Source organism: Vulpes lagopus, chromosome 11 (genome assembly GCF_018345385.1).
Source record: "Vulpes lagopus strain Blue_001 chromosome 11, ASM1834538v1, whole genome shotgun sequence".
NCBI lineage: Eukaryota > Metazoa > Chordata > Mammalia > Carnivora > Canidae > Vulpes > Vulpes lagopus.
The window spans coordinates 5,952,585-5,966,099 of NC_054834.1; the positions used below are offsets into that span (position 1 = coordinate 5,952,585).

At 44.9% G+C, this 13,515-nt stretch overlaps 1 protein-coding gene across 1 annotated transcript in view; it reads left to right on the top strand.

The window, feature by feature from the left end:
- EGFR (epidermal growth factor receptor) overlaps window positions 1-13,515 on the top strand; it is a 201,375-nt gene that overhangs the window by 157,558 nt on the left and 30,302 nt on the right. Inside the window, exons 9-16 of the mRNA XM_041721689.1 lie at window positions 954-1,080; window positions 1,180-1,253; window positions 2,096-2,186; window positions 4,449-4,648; window positions 5,751-5,883; window positions 7,756-7,846; window positions 9,503-9,660; window positions 12,117-12,155. Coding sequence (XP_041577623.1) covers window positions 954-1,080; window positions 1,180-1,253; window positions 2,096-2,186; window positions 4,449-4,648; window positions 5,751-5,883; window positions 7,756-7,846; window positions 9,503-9,660; window positions 12,117-12,155 — 913 coding nt within the window. The remainder of the gene's footprint in view (window positions 1-953; window positions 1,081-1,179; window positions 1,254-2,095; window positions 2,187-4,448; window positions 4,649-5,750; window positions 5,884-7,755; window positions 7,847-9,502; window positions 9,661-12,116; window positions 12,156-13,515) is intronic.

Consider the following 13,515-nt stretch of genomic DNA (forward strand, 5'->3'; position numbering starts at 1 on the left):
GCCATTAAAACCCATGTTCGTGAATAGGTTCAATAATATGAGGAGTGTTAACAGCAAAATAAGTAAAAAAAAAAAAAAAAAAAGGAAATACATATCTGGTGTGACATAACCATGGAGGGTAGCTGGAAGGAACTCCTTTCAAAATATCCTGTAGTAGGAACTCTGGTCATTTTCATCCCCTTATTCTACTTTTCAACGTTCTCAGATGAGCACATCTTACTCTTTATAATAATAAAAAAGAAATATATGTACTTTGTTTCTTTAAAATAGATGACAGAGCTGCAACCAGGTTAGGACAATCAGAAGGTGGATACCTAAGTGGCTCAGGGGTTGAGCATCTGCCTTCGGCTCAGGGCGTGATCCCGGGGTCCCAGGATCAAGTCCCGAGTCCCACGTCGGGCTCCCTGCATGGAGCCTGCTTCTCCCTCTGCCTATTTCTCTGCCCGCCCCCCCCCCCCGCCGTGTGTGTGTGTGTGTGTGTGTGTGTGTGTGTGTGTGTGTGTGTGTGTGTCTTGTGAATAAATAAATTAAATCTTAAAAAAAAAAAAAAAGGACAATCAAAAGGTGTTAGGTCTTAGGGGAGCGCCCTGGTGAGAGCCGGGTGAGAGCAGGGCCGTGGTGGCACTGCTGTCCTCAGGGGAATTGCACTGCCAGGAGGGATGGTTACGAGCAATTAGAGTCCAAGTGGGAAATCAGGAGGGGGAGACTGTGTTCCCAGTTAGGGCAGCAACAGCCCTGAGGACAGCATCGCCTTCTCCAACCAGTGTAACCCCGGACCCCGCCAGAGTTACCAGTACCCAGCAGGCCTCCATTAATGCTGAATGAATGAATGATGTCCTGGCAGTGATACTCTCACGGCCACAATTCTCTTCCGTCCCTCCTCTGCCTGTGGAACTTGGGCTCTTCTGAATTCAGCATATGTGGTTGGACTAAACATCTCCTTGTCTTTACAGTTTGTAATGGAATAGGGATTGGTGAGTTCAAAGACACACTTTCCATAAATGCTACAAACATTAAACACTTCAGAAACTGCACGTCGATCAGTGGAGACCTTCATATCTTGCCGGTCGCATTTAGAGGGTAAGTAACAGACCAAGTGTCTGGTCTAGAGAAACACAAAATCCGCTTTGTTCACTGGTAGACACTTGCGATCAATAATCGTTTTGTTTCTTGCTTCAGTGACTCCTTCACGCATACGCTACCTCTAGATCCGAAGGAGCTGGATATCCTGAAAACCGTCAAGGAAATAACAGGTGTGTGCTGCTAACATGTCACATGAACATGATGGGAGCTGGGTGTTTTAGAGAGCGAGCCGGGAGGGGCATTTTCTTCTCTCTCAGCGTCATAAAAACATCCCGTCTGAACTTCTGTCGTTAGTGACTAATGAGTTCTTTGATAGTTCTCACAAATGCGATTTCCCCTGCGTGTGAAGCGTGAGCACTTTAATCAGAGACTTGAGTCATTCCTGGTTTTGTGTGAACATGTTTGACCCTCGTCTCCTCGGCCCGGCCAGCCGTTCTGATGGCCCAGTGACTCTCGGGTGGAGGCAGAAGAAGGGCGAACACTGAGGGAACGACACAGGCTCACAGGCACAGACCGGACCCCACGTCCCTGCCCGTTTTGTCCATGATTCCCATCAGAGCTTCCCTGCCTTTCCCCCCAGAAAGGAAGCAGCTAGACCTACATAACAAGACTGTTTTGAGGATTGGAATTAAGTAAGGAGAGCATGAGAATGTCCTTCTGTGTGATGACAGGTCAAGACACGGCAGCCGCCATCAAGAGCGGAAGCGGGTTTGACTCATCAGATACAGAGCCCAACCCGGCTGTCGGGACCGTGGCACCGTGGGATGGCCTGTGGGGGGAGTTGGTGGTGGCAGAGATGCAGCCAGGGCTGGGAATTCTAGAGGAGAGGCAGGTGCCCGCCTTGGCTTGTATCTACACGTGGATGGACACTCGGTGAAGACGACAAAGAAGAATCCAATCAAGAGTTCCCCTTTCCTGCTCCTATTGCAGTCTCCTAAGAATTCTAAAATGTCGCATGAAAAAGAAATGTCTACATGGCATGTGTCTGAGCCTTCCTTTTTTGCCTTTATAGGGTTTTTGCTGATTCAGGCCTGGCCCGAAAACAGGACTGACCTCCATGCCTTCGAGAACCTAGAAATCATACGTGGAAGAACAAAGCAACAGTAAGTTGAGCCTTCCCAAAGCCTGGTGTATTGTTTATTTATTTACTGATTTATGTTTAAAATAAGACCCAGTGAAGGGTTTGGAATTAGACTCGTGCAGCTGTTGCAAAGATCCTACAGAGAGGGCTGCCCTGTGTCCCCCCAGCCAGCTCCCACCATTGTTAACATCTCACCTACACATGGTAGGAGGACAAAGTGAAGAAATGAGCATCGGTGCCATGCTGTTGGCTCCAGCACCAGACATCAGTCAGATTTCACCAGCGTGCTGGGAATGCCATGGTTCAGTGTCCAGCCCAGGACCCCACATGGCACGTAGTTGGGATGTCTCCTTAGTCCCTTCCAATCTGTCACAGTTCCTGTGTCTTCCTTTATCACTTGTAGCCTTGACAATCTTAAAAAGTACTGGTTTTGTAGTAGTAGAACGGCTGAGGGGATGTGTCCTTCTAAGCACATTGTATCAGAGGGAGCTCTTGAGAGGTTTTTTAACATTAAATGTCTGGTTCAGGATTTCCACTTTTCCAACTCCCAGCAGCAAAATACTCACATAGAAACGTCTTTAATGTATTAAGAGTAATAATCAGTTTTGTAGTTTGAGAATCTCTTTGTCAGATCTGCCTTGGAAACAGCCTAATGCTGAGAACTATCACCCATTAACTGACCGCTAAGACAACTACGTAATATCATTCAATATTAAAGAAAATCTGAATAGAGTACACATAAAATACATAATCGCTTTTTAAAAACCACCTTGGCTGTGCATGTCTTGTACTAACCATGGAGCTAACATTGCTTCCCTGGAAAGACCCTTTGTTCTAAGTTCTCAACAATATTTCTTTATACTTATACAGAGATAAGAGATTTAGATCAACTTTCTTGGGTGACTGGCATGTACCACTTGGCTTAGTTCTAGGAATTTAAACAAATTTAGAATTACTTTGTTTTCTTTTCACATTTAATGAGAAATGGAGGGACAGGGTGGCCACTTGCTCCAGGTATGGCTCACCAGAGGAAGGTGACCCCAGCTTTGTCCCAGTGTCTAGGCTTCCATGAGCACGTGATGAGAGAATTTCTAAAACAGTGGTGCTGCTGGTCTCCTACACAGGGCTCCTCGCTTTCCTCAGGAGCAGGCTGTGGGAAGGGAGGAGGAGGAAAAGGTTGAGGGAGAAACAGAGACAAGGAGAGAGGAGGAATCTCCAAGTTAAACTTTTGTCATCCTGTGTACGATGTCTCCTCATTCGGTGCTGTCTCAACTGGTCCATTCCCTGTCTTGGTGTCCAGTGAGCTTCCCAAAAATGCAAGTCTCTTTCCTGTGGTTTCCATCATTTGCAGACCACAACCGAGCTCAAGGTGTCCAAGTAACCGGACACTTCTTCCAGGCTTCTGCTCCAGCAGTAGCTCCTGGTTCTCAGCACCCATCAGCTGCTTTCTTGTCTTCCTGCTCCTGTTCAGGACTTCCCTCCCTTCAGGGTGAATGACTTTTGCCCAGTCACTTGATGGAAACCTATTGATAGCCTTATAGAGTTCTAGCGCAGAGTTGGGTGGTTCAAATGATTGTTATGGATAGATAACAGTAAATGGATAGATCGATGAATCAGTGCATCAACAGATGGAGGGATAGATGGATGAATGGATAGATGAATCCATGCATGAATGGATAGATGAGTGGGAAGGTGGATGGATGGGTGGGTGCATGGATGCATAGATGAGTGGACAGATGAGTAGATAGATAGTTGGATGAATAGGTGAATGGATAGATGAATGGATATGGGTGATGGATGGATGAATAGAGAGATGGAAGGATCGATGGATGCATATGTGCATAGATACATAGACAAGTATATGGATAGATGAGTGAGTAGATGGATGGATAGATGAATGGGTGGATGCATGGGTGGAAAAGATGAACCTATGGTTTTTGAAGCGTATTTGGATATTTGAGAGGTTAGAACATGCTCTCTATTCCCAGGCACAAAAAAAAATGCAGTGCATATAATAATGATATTAACATTTATTCAGCCCCCACGATGCCACTGGGGTTAAAGATACTAAATTAACAAGGAACTGGCTTTTCCCTGGAGGAGCTTTAAAAAAAAAAAACTCTTGTAATTTCCAAAAGTTGCGATACAGACTTCCTGCAATATGACTTACAGTGGAGGCAGTTTGTGGTAAACAGAAGGTGGTCCAGAAAATAAAAATAAAGTTTTTAGTGATATAATCTTTTCATAATTTTTAATAACATTATGTTTCTTCTCCCCGCGACAGTGGTCAGTTTTCTCTGGCGGTCGTCGGCCTGAACATAACGTCCTTGGGATTACGCTCCCTCAAGGAGATAAGTGATGGAGATGTGATCATCTCTGGAAACCGAAAATTGTGCTATGCAAATACAATAAACTGGAAGAAACTCTTTGGGACTTCAAGTCAGAAAGCCAAGATTATAAACAACAAAGATGAAAAAGCCTGCAGTAAGTAATCACTCTAGTTGATTGTGGAGATGGTTCACTTGGATCATTTCTTCTGATTTAGAATATTCCCAAACAGGGCACCTGGGTGGCTCAGTGGTTGAGCGTCCGCCTTTGGCTCAGGTCCTGGGATCGAGTCCTGCATCGGGTTCCCTGCAGGGAGCCTGCTTCTCCTCTGCCTATGTCTCTGCCCCTCTCCCTGTCTCTGTGTGTCTCATGAATAAATAAATAAAATCCTTTAAAAATTTTTATTTTAAAAAGGAATATCCCCAAACATTTAAGTTACATTTTTCATTCCTGAAGAAGCAGATTAAAAGAAATCTGTATATTCCTAAATGTGAAGTTATCGTGTAAAGTTCATTGGAATTGTTTCCAAATCACTCACATGTCATAGGATGGATTTGCCTTGAGATTTAAGCTGTGAATTATTTATTTATAATTCACAGAACTGAGTTTTATATACATTATCTTACCTTTTAGCCTCTGATGAACGTAGCTAGCAACACATACACACGCGCGCGTGCACGCACACACGTGCACACGCGTGCAGGTAGAATGAACATTTGCACTGACGTTTTCTAGTCTGAGTTTAGAGCCCCAGGCAGCTCTTGAAGCCAGGCGTGCCCGTTACCTGGTCGCTGGGAGAAGCAGATCTGAGGTCACACCCTGACTCTAGCCCTTCCCAGCTTCCAGACTGTGGTCAGTTTACTCAGCATGTGTAGGCCTCGGCTTCCTCAGTGATTCTCACTGCTCGGGAGAGAATTAAATGGAATTTTACATGTAAACTCTTGGCATGGTGCCCAGCACACGGCAAGGCCCACAAAGCTTCCCTGTGTTTCCATCAGCTGTGACATTCATCCACAAAATGCTACCCAGCTCCAGGCCAGGAACCCTCGACTCCCCGCAGGGAAGAGGAGCTTGTAGTTGGCCTCTGGAAGCCCGCTGTGTGTCATTGCTTCTTCCAGGCCCCCCCACCCCACCCCGCCATGTCCATGCAGCTCAAGGTCACAGAGAGCCCAGCATCCCACTTATAGGAGCAGTCTCAAGTGGCCCCTCCAGTCACTGTGCCATAGCTGACCCCTTGTGTCTCGGTCTGTCTTCTCAGAGGCCATAGGCCACGTCTGCCATCCATTGTGCTCCTCAGAAGGCTGCTGGGGCCCAGGGCCGAGTGACTGTGTGTCCTGCCGAAGCGTCAGGCGTGGCAAGGAATGCGTGGAAAAGTGCAACGTTCTGGAGGGGTAAGGTTATCTCTTAACCCCTTTTGTTTTCATTAAAAAATAATAATAAGGTGATTGTTTTTATAGGTTTACATTTAGTTCACTTTGAAACTTTTCCTTTTGTTTTTTTTTTTTCCCTTTTTCTTTGGTCTTTATTTCTTGACAACTGTTAATCACGAAAGGAAATGAACAGACTTTTTTCATTACTTAATCCTATCCACTAATTCAGAGAGTCTCTATTTTTGGAAATACCTGATAATTTTCTCAGCCACACAGAGCTCCCAAGACAAATGGAAAAGTCAGAAATGGTTCGTGTGGCCAAGACCACAGCCGTTTAGACTTTTCTTTGGAATTCACTCTTCCTGGCATATCAAAATATCGTAGTATAAATTACATTTCCCGGTTAATTTGTTTCATGTTCAACAAATACCAAACTGTGCAAATAACTTGAAATGTAACCATGGACAAAGAAATAAACAAGCATATAACATAAGCATTGTTAAATTTATTTGCCATCAATAGAAAGTCCAGTCTGTCGCTTCTGTGGGAATCTTGATACTGATGTCAAGCTTTTTGCGTGACCTCAAGTAATGATTAAGAATAAATTAATAGGAAAGTAAAATTGAAGGATAGAGAGAGGCAGAGGTGCTTTTTTTGTTTTTTAATGTAAAGAAAAGGGGAAATTTTGTGAGAGAGAAGAGCCATCAGAATTACAGGTGGCTACGGGAACCATCCTTCTTGTTCGCTCTCAGCGCTTGGGCCACAGTACGGATCCAGAAATATTTAGGAACAGGATGAGAAGCCCAAGTCCGACTCTGTAGGAATCCTTTAGCAGGTGCGCTCTGTCACCTAACAGAGTCCTTTGTATAATTGACAGTGTTGCTTCAACAAGTAAGAAATATTGGTGCAAAAAAAAAAAAAAAAAGAAATATTGGTGCAATCGTTACTGCTGCAAACAGACATGAATCTCATGGTTTCCACATCTTCTTAGAGAGAGAGGAAATCAGAATAACCATAAGGGTGGTGCCTTTCTGTTCTGTTAGAGAACCCTGGTGTCTTGCTGCACTTGCTCAGTTTGCACGGCTGGCTTCTCCAGCAGGCGTGTAACCCGGAGAAGGAGGGAAGAGAAGAAAAAAGAAAATTGGGCATATTTGGTTTAAATGACATCAGGGAGGATTTATGGACCATGTTGTGGGTGTAAACACCCCTTATTCACTGGAGTGAAGACCTGTAGTTAATTACCAGGCAGAGGCAGATTTCAGTGCTAAAAGCTGTCACAACTATTTTGCCTTTTCAATCAAACATCATCTTCTTGCTTAACATCGATCTAGACATCTTTGAGGAATAGCGAAACCATCACAAGCAAAAATTTTCGCACCTTCGTTCCCTACGTACTGTTTTTCTTAATAACCATTGAGTAAGTTTTAATGTCTCTCCTTCCTTTTCCTGAGCATTAGTCCACAGTTAACCATTTCTTCCCAGCTTAATGCAGATATCCACGAATCTGAGATTGGGGCAAGGGGCGAGGTCACCTCTGAAGGACTATTATTTTTTTCATTTTTTGGCTCGTGTGCCTAATAGAAACTGTGCCTTGTAGAGAAATGTGGGCAAGATGTTTGATTATAAATGAAAGTTGACCGTTTGTCCAGGATAGAAGATGACCAAGGATTCGGTTAATACAGTCAGTTTATCATATTGCAGTATCGTCCTAGATTCCTGACTGTTGCACGTTGACCTAAATTTTTTTTTGTTTTTGTTTTTTTTGTTTTTTTTCTTTTTTGCATTTCTGAGAAAGGTGACTTGTGTCTGATTAACTCGGACGGTTGTAACCCCCCAGTATTTTGAAGCAGGATCCCTAGAGATGACGCTGATGGGTTTCCTTTCTTCTCTCAGGGAGCCAAGGGAGTTTGTGGAGAATTCGGAGTGCATACAGTGCCATCCGGAATGCGTGCCCCAGGCCATGAACATAACCTGCACAGGACGGGTGAGGAGCGCAGTTGATGTCATTCCCTCGTACATCCTAGGGAGAGGCTTTCCCAGCAGTGGAACCACGACAATGAGCCAACAACACTCTGCAGCCACCAAGCCCTGGGGGGGGGGGGGGGGGGGGCTGTGACCTCCAGGTCAGGAGACTGGTTGAGTTGACGTCATCACACAACCCACCTTGCAGGAGCCCTTACCCTTCCTGTCCAAAACCCCCTACCAAGTTGAATAACATCTGCTCTTTCACCAGAAACAGGGAGCCCTGTGGTAGACTGGGTACACTGTCAGCCAGTTTTCATTATTTCTGACATCTGTCATCGTTTGCTTTATCATTTTAATCAAACGTCAAATTCTTATTTAACATTAGTTCACAGTTATTCAAGGAATTTTGAAAGGAACGCCCAGCAAAACTTTTCAACGCTCCTTTTTCTATCTGCATGATATTTTAAAGAGCGTAAGTGAGAATTCAGGGCCCCCTCACACCACTCTCCGAATGTTGTTCATTCTCAATATTATTTATCAGGACTTCTGTTTGGATTTGAGCTTCAACAGCCATACCTGCGTCTACTAATTGAAAAGGTTTTTCAGGAGTTCCCTCTGAACTGGGCAGAAGGCTGTGTTTTGAGGTAGAGGCTGCCAACAGGTGTGACAGGTCACACAGGAAGCCATCGTTCATAAGCTCACATGGCGTTCGGTTACATTTTTATCATTGAAAGAAAGCTGTAAAAAAAAAACAAAAAAAGAAAGAAAGCTGTTGGTGATGCTTAGTCATCTGATTGTTCTGGTTCTGAGAACACTCAGTCTTTGGACAAAGCAGAGACATCAGAGAACTTCACCAACAAGCACATCCTTCCTACCAGTTATATTTTAGTCCCTTTATGAAAGGACGTGGACACAGCCCGAGCAGTCCCAATACGCTCACTTCTGAGTTTTCCAGGGGCGCTCCAAGTTCCATAAACAGAATCAAACTCAGCCCGGTACACAGTTAGTTATGCAGCCACCGCTGCGCTTACACTTGCCACCCTCCTGTGCCTAGAGAAATACAGATGTGGGCTCTCTTAAATTCGCCTCTGCAAGTTTGGCCACCCACAGAGTCTCCTTTTACATTCAAATATCATATGCAGAAAAGTCCATCTGAGCAATGAAGAGGTAAATATACTCATAGACTAATTAGATTGTTTTGACAAAGAACTATGCCCATGACCCATTAAGGAAGCTGTGATGAATATTTCGTATGCTTATATGTTAAATGCCTTTTTTTTAAAAGATTTTTTAAAGATTTTATTTATTTATTCATGAGAGACGCAGAGAGAGGCAGAGACACAGGCAGAGGGAGAAGCAGGCTCCCTGCTGGGAGCCCGATGGGGGACTCGATCCCGGGACTCCAGGAGGGACTCCAGGATCGTGCCCTGCGCAGAAGGCAGACGCTCAACCGCTGAGCCCCCCAGGTGTCCCTGTTAAATGCCTTTAAAGTCAGGGAGACTTTATCGGAAGCTGTTAACAGCGGTCGGTCACATCAAGCAACAGCAGTCCCCTACAAGCTTGCAGTTTTTCTGCTTGAAGAATTTCTATTATTATTCGACTGTTTTCACAATAAGTATGTCAATTTTGCAAGTGAAAGAAGCATCCGTAAATGTCTTTCTCCGTCTTGGCGCAGGGGCCTGACAACTGCATCAAGTGCGCCCACTACGTCGATGGCCCTCACTGCATCAAGGTCTGCCCGGCTGGCATCATGGGAGAAAACAACACCCTGATCTGGAAGTTTTCGGATAGCAGCCACGTGTGCCACCTGTGCCATCCAAACTGCACCTATGGGTGAGCAGAAGCTCTGTGTCTTGGAAAGATATTTATTTTAATTATATGTAACCGAAAAAGAATAAACCAAGTGGAGAAGAGAGAATAGTTTTTTCTGACAAAATTCAGTGATAGTATGAGATGGTGGCCTCTTTTACTTTCTACTCAGCCATCATTTCTGCACATCCCAAGGGCCTGCTAGCAAGGACCTCCTAACCCCAGTACTCCAGTCTCCTCTCCTCTGGCGGCTGTCCGGTCTCTGTCCTGTCAGTCACCTCTTCAGAGGTAAACTGGCCTTTCTTCCCTCCAAGCCACGCATGTATCAGTAGCATCCTCGGCCCGTAACTCCTGCAGTTGCCCTGCAGCACCTTCAGAGGCTGCACGAACCCTACACGTGGTCCCAAAAGTTACAGTTTTGATTTGCACTCACTTTGCATAGTGTTTGTTCCCTTTCCGGGACTGCCAGGCATTGTGGGGGAGAAAAAGCTGGGGAGCAGAGGTATTTTGAGGAGGGTGTGAGTTTATCAGTGACCACTCGTCAGTGATGTCTTTTGTCTTTGAGTTTGGGTTTTCCTAGGAGATTCCAGAGTGTGAAATAGTGAGGTCCCTCACCTCCCCCCACCCCGTGCATCCCACAGCCTGAAAAAGCCTCTACATGTGTGTGCACACACTCATATGCATGTGCGTATATGTGTGTGCCTATGCTTGTACGTGTGTTCCCATGCACCTGTGTGTATACGTGTGTGCCGCCTGTGCACACACCTGTGCGTTGGTGTGCACCCTTGTGTGCGCCTCCGTGTGTGTGTGTGTGTGTGTGTGTGTACCTGTGTATGTGGTGTAGGAAGGAAGGCCCAAAGGCACTGTGGGGGGGGGGGTAGGAGCGGGACAACTTGGAAGTGGGGGAGGGAACTGACCTTCCCCTTGGAGAGAAGCATACGGATCCCTGGATGGAGATAGGAAATGGGGAGCTTGGCAGATGCCCCGTCCTGTTCACACATTTGAAACGCAGCCCTCCCTCCTTTCCCAGGCCATGAAATGGTAATCCGCACCCCCCCCACCCTCGTTTTTTCAAATTGACATATCGCTGACACACCATGTCATATTCGTCGTACAACATAGTGGCTCGACAATGCTCTACGTTACGCAGTGCTCAGCACAATAAGTGCAGTCCCCGTGAAAAACTATTGCATTATTGATTGTATTTTGTATGCTGTGCGTCTTATCCCTGTGGCTTATTTATTTTACAACTGGAAGTTTGTACCTCTTAACCCCTTCACCCATTTTATCCGACCCCCTCGTTCCCTTCCCTGTGGTGGCCGCGGGTTTGTTCTCTGTATTTATGAGTCTGTTTCTGTTGTTTGTTTGTTCATTTGTTTTGTTTTGGGTTTTTTTGGATTCCATGTATAGATGAAATCTTATGGCATTTGTCTTTCCGTCTGTTTCAGCTAGCATAATACTCTGTAGGTCCTTCCGTGGACAGCGGCAGGAGGTGTCTTTTCTGTTTAATTAGAATATTTTGTTTTCCTCTTGATGTTTGTGTTGGCAAATGTTGCTGTTCTTCAAAGCCAATGTGTTCTGCCTTTTTTACATCATCCTGTAATCAAAATAAGAGATGGTGGCCTCCCCCACTAGAATGGGACCCCAGCTGCTCAGGAGTCACTTAAGACAAATGCTGTCTCTGCTGCATGTAAGACATTTGAGACGTGTGGTAAGGGATGAAGCCAACTCCTGCTCTGACTCTTGGCTTTCTGGGTCTGAAAGCACCACTGCCCTTCCCCTGCCATTGAGACGTGGCTCGTTCATCTGTTCCCGACCCCGCCGGCTCCTCAATCAGTACGGCTCCAGTCCCGGCCCCTCCACTCCCGCGCCCGTACGGACATTCTAAAGCCAGATGCGAGACAGCTATATCTCTATCACTAAGTGTACATGAAGACATTTCAGTAACAAGGGCCAGAAACTGTCTACTGTGCTCAGTGCTAGAACAAGCCCTGTCATAGAGTACGCACTCGGAAATACTTGCGGAGAGAATGAATGAATGAATAAATGCAAAATAAATAAAAAATAAATTATAAATAAATAAATAAATAAATAAATAAATAAATAAATAAATAAATAAAAAATAAATAAATGATTAACCGGTGCTGCAAAATTGAGATTCATGGTGATTTTAATGATTTGAGTGTAATTGAAACATGTTGCCTTATGATCTAATAAAATCTCTGAGGGGCGCCCGGGTGGCTCAGTTGGTCAAACAACTGCCTTTGGCTCAGGTTATGATCCCAGGGTCCTGCAACCCCTGGGATCCACATCGGGCTCCCTGCTTCTCTTTCTCCCTCTGCCCCCCTCCCCACCCCCGTCATGCTCTCTCTTTCAAATAAATAAATAAAATCTTAAAAAATAAAAATAAAAACTCACTAAGACAAAATACTGAAGTAGTAGAATGATTAAAATATGTGTTTCTGTCTCAATTCCTACAGCTGTGAGGGACCAGGTCTTGAAGGCTGTGCAAAACCTGGGTAAGTGTTATAGTTGTGTCCAGTGGACCTTCTCAAAAATGACCCAACACCCTATGGGCAGAGATAATGCTTTCCCACATTTCTGCTCACCCTCTATCTTGACCGGTTCTCCTGGGCCAGCAGAGCTTCCCTAGCAGAGGCTGCCCTGCTGGTCCCGCCTACCTCTCCCCTGCTGACTTTGTTGGTGTGCTTCAGGGGAGGGGATGCAGGGTGTGAGCTGGTTCTCAGTGCCCAGTGCTTCTCTTTACCTGGAGCCTGCCTCTGACTTCTTTGGTTACACCATTTTTGTGGATCCTTCTAGTAGCTTCTCTTCTTTCCTTCCTTGCTGACCCAGTTGGCACTATCTCAGACCTTCATGTTTGATGACAGAGCTCCAGCGTGGGGGGCTTTTCTCCCCTCCCCTTTCTAAACAATGACTGCCTTTAGCATTTTAATTCTTATGAATTGGCCATCATTGCTTGAAATGCTGCACTAAGGAAAAGCAGAGTTGGGAATTCCTGTTCAGACTCATGGGAAAGAGTGGCATTATCAATTAGCAGTGTCTAGCAAGGCATCAGGATTAAACACAAGGCGCCTCTTAGCCATGCCTGACATAGGCAACACTGCGCAAACTTCCAGGCACCTCTTCCATTTCTGGTAATGTCTACACAATCCCCGCTTTGACAACCTGCCCTCCGTGTCAGCTGACTCTTCTGCCCCAGAATTAGCCTCGATCATAAATCCCACCTATTTTCAAGTGAAACATTAAAGACAAATAAGGCAGTTTTTCAGAGATGAAGATGTCCTTTCCATCCCTTCCTCTTTTCTGAGCCCACAGGGACATCAGCAAAATCCGTCCTATCTTCACGCTACAACCAGTACCTCGGTAACGAGGTTTTCCATCAAAGCCCCACCTTGAAACTAGTCAGTGACCATTCTTTGTTGTATTTACTCTTTTTATTTTTTCTTCTCTTGTTTTCACTTACCCCTTTGTATTCCTTACCCCATGGAACACATGCTCTATAATAAATTATTCTTTTTATCTTTCATCTCAGTATAGTAAAAACTCATTAATGCAAACTGCATTCCTTGAGGAGATGGTATAATGCAGGAGACGACTTTTGCACTCACTAAGAAAGTGCTGTAAATATTGTTGTCACGGAGTACCTTTGACCCACTTACAAGAAATTCATAAGGATGTCGGGATGTTTATGTGCTAAAGATACTAATTAATCTTTGACACCCTTTCACGTTTCTTCCCAAAAATATGAAGTTTCCCGGAAGCTCAAATGGAATAGATTCTTGAGAATAATAATTGTATAAGGATTCTAAATTCGGAATACATGAATTCAGATGGTTCTTTCCTCAGTGAACTCCAGAA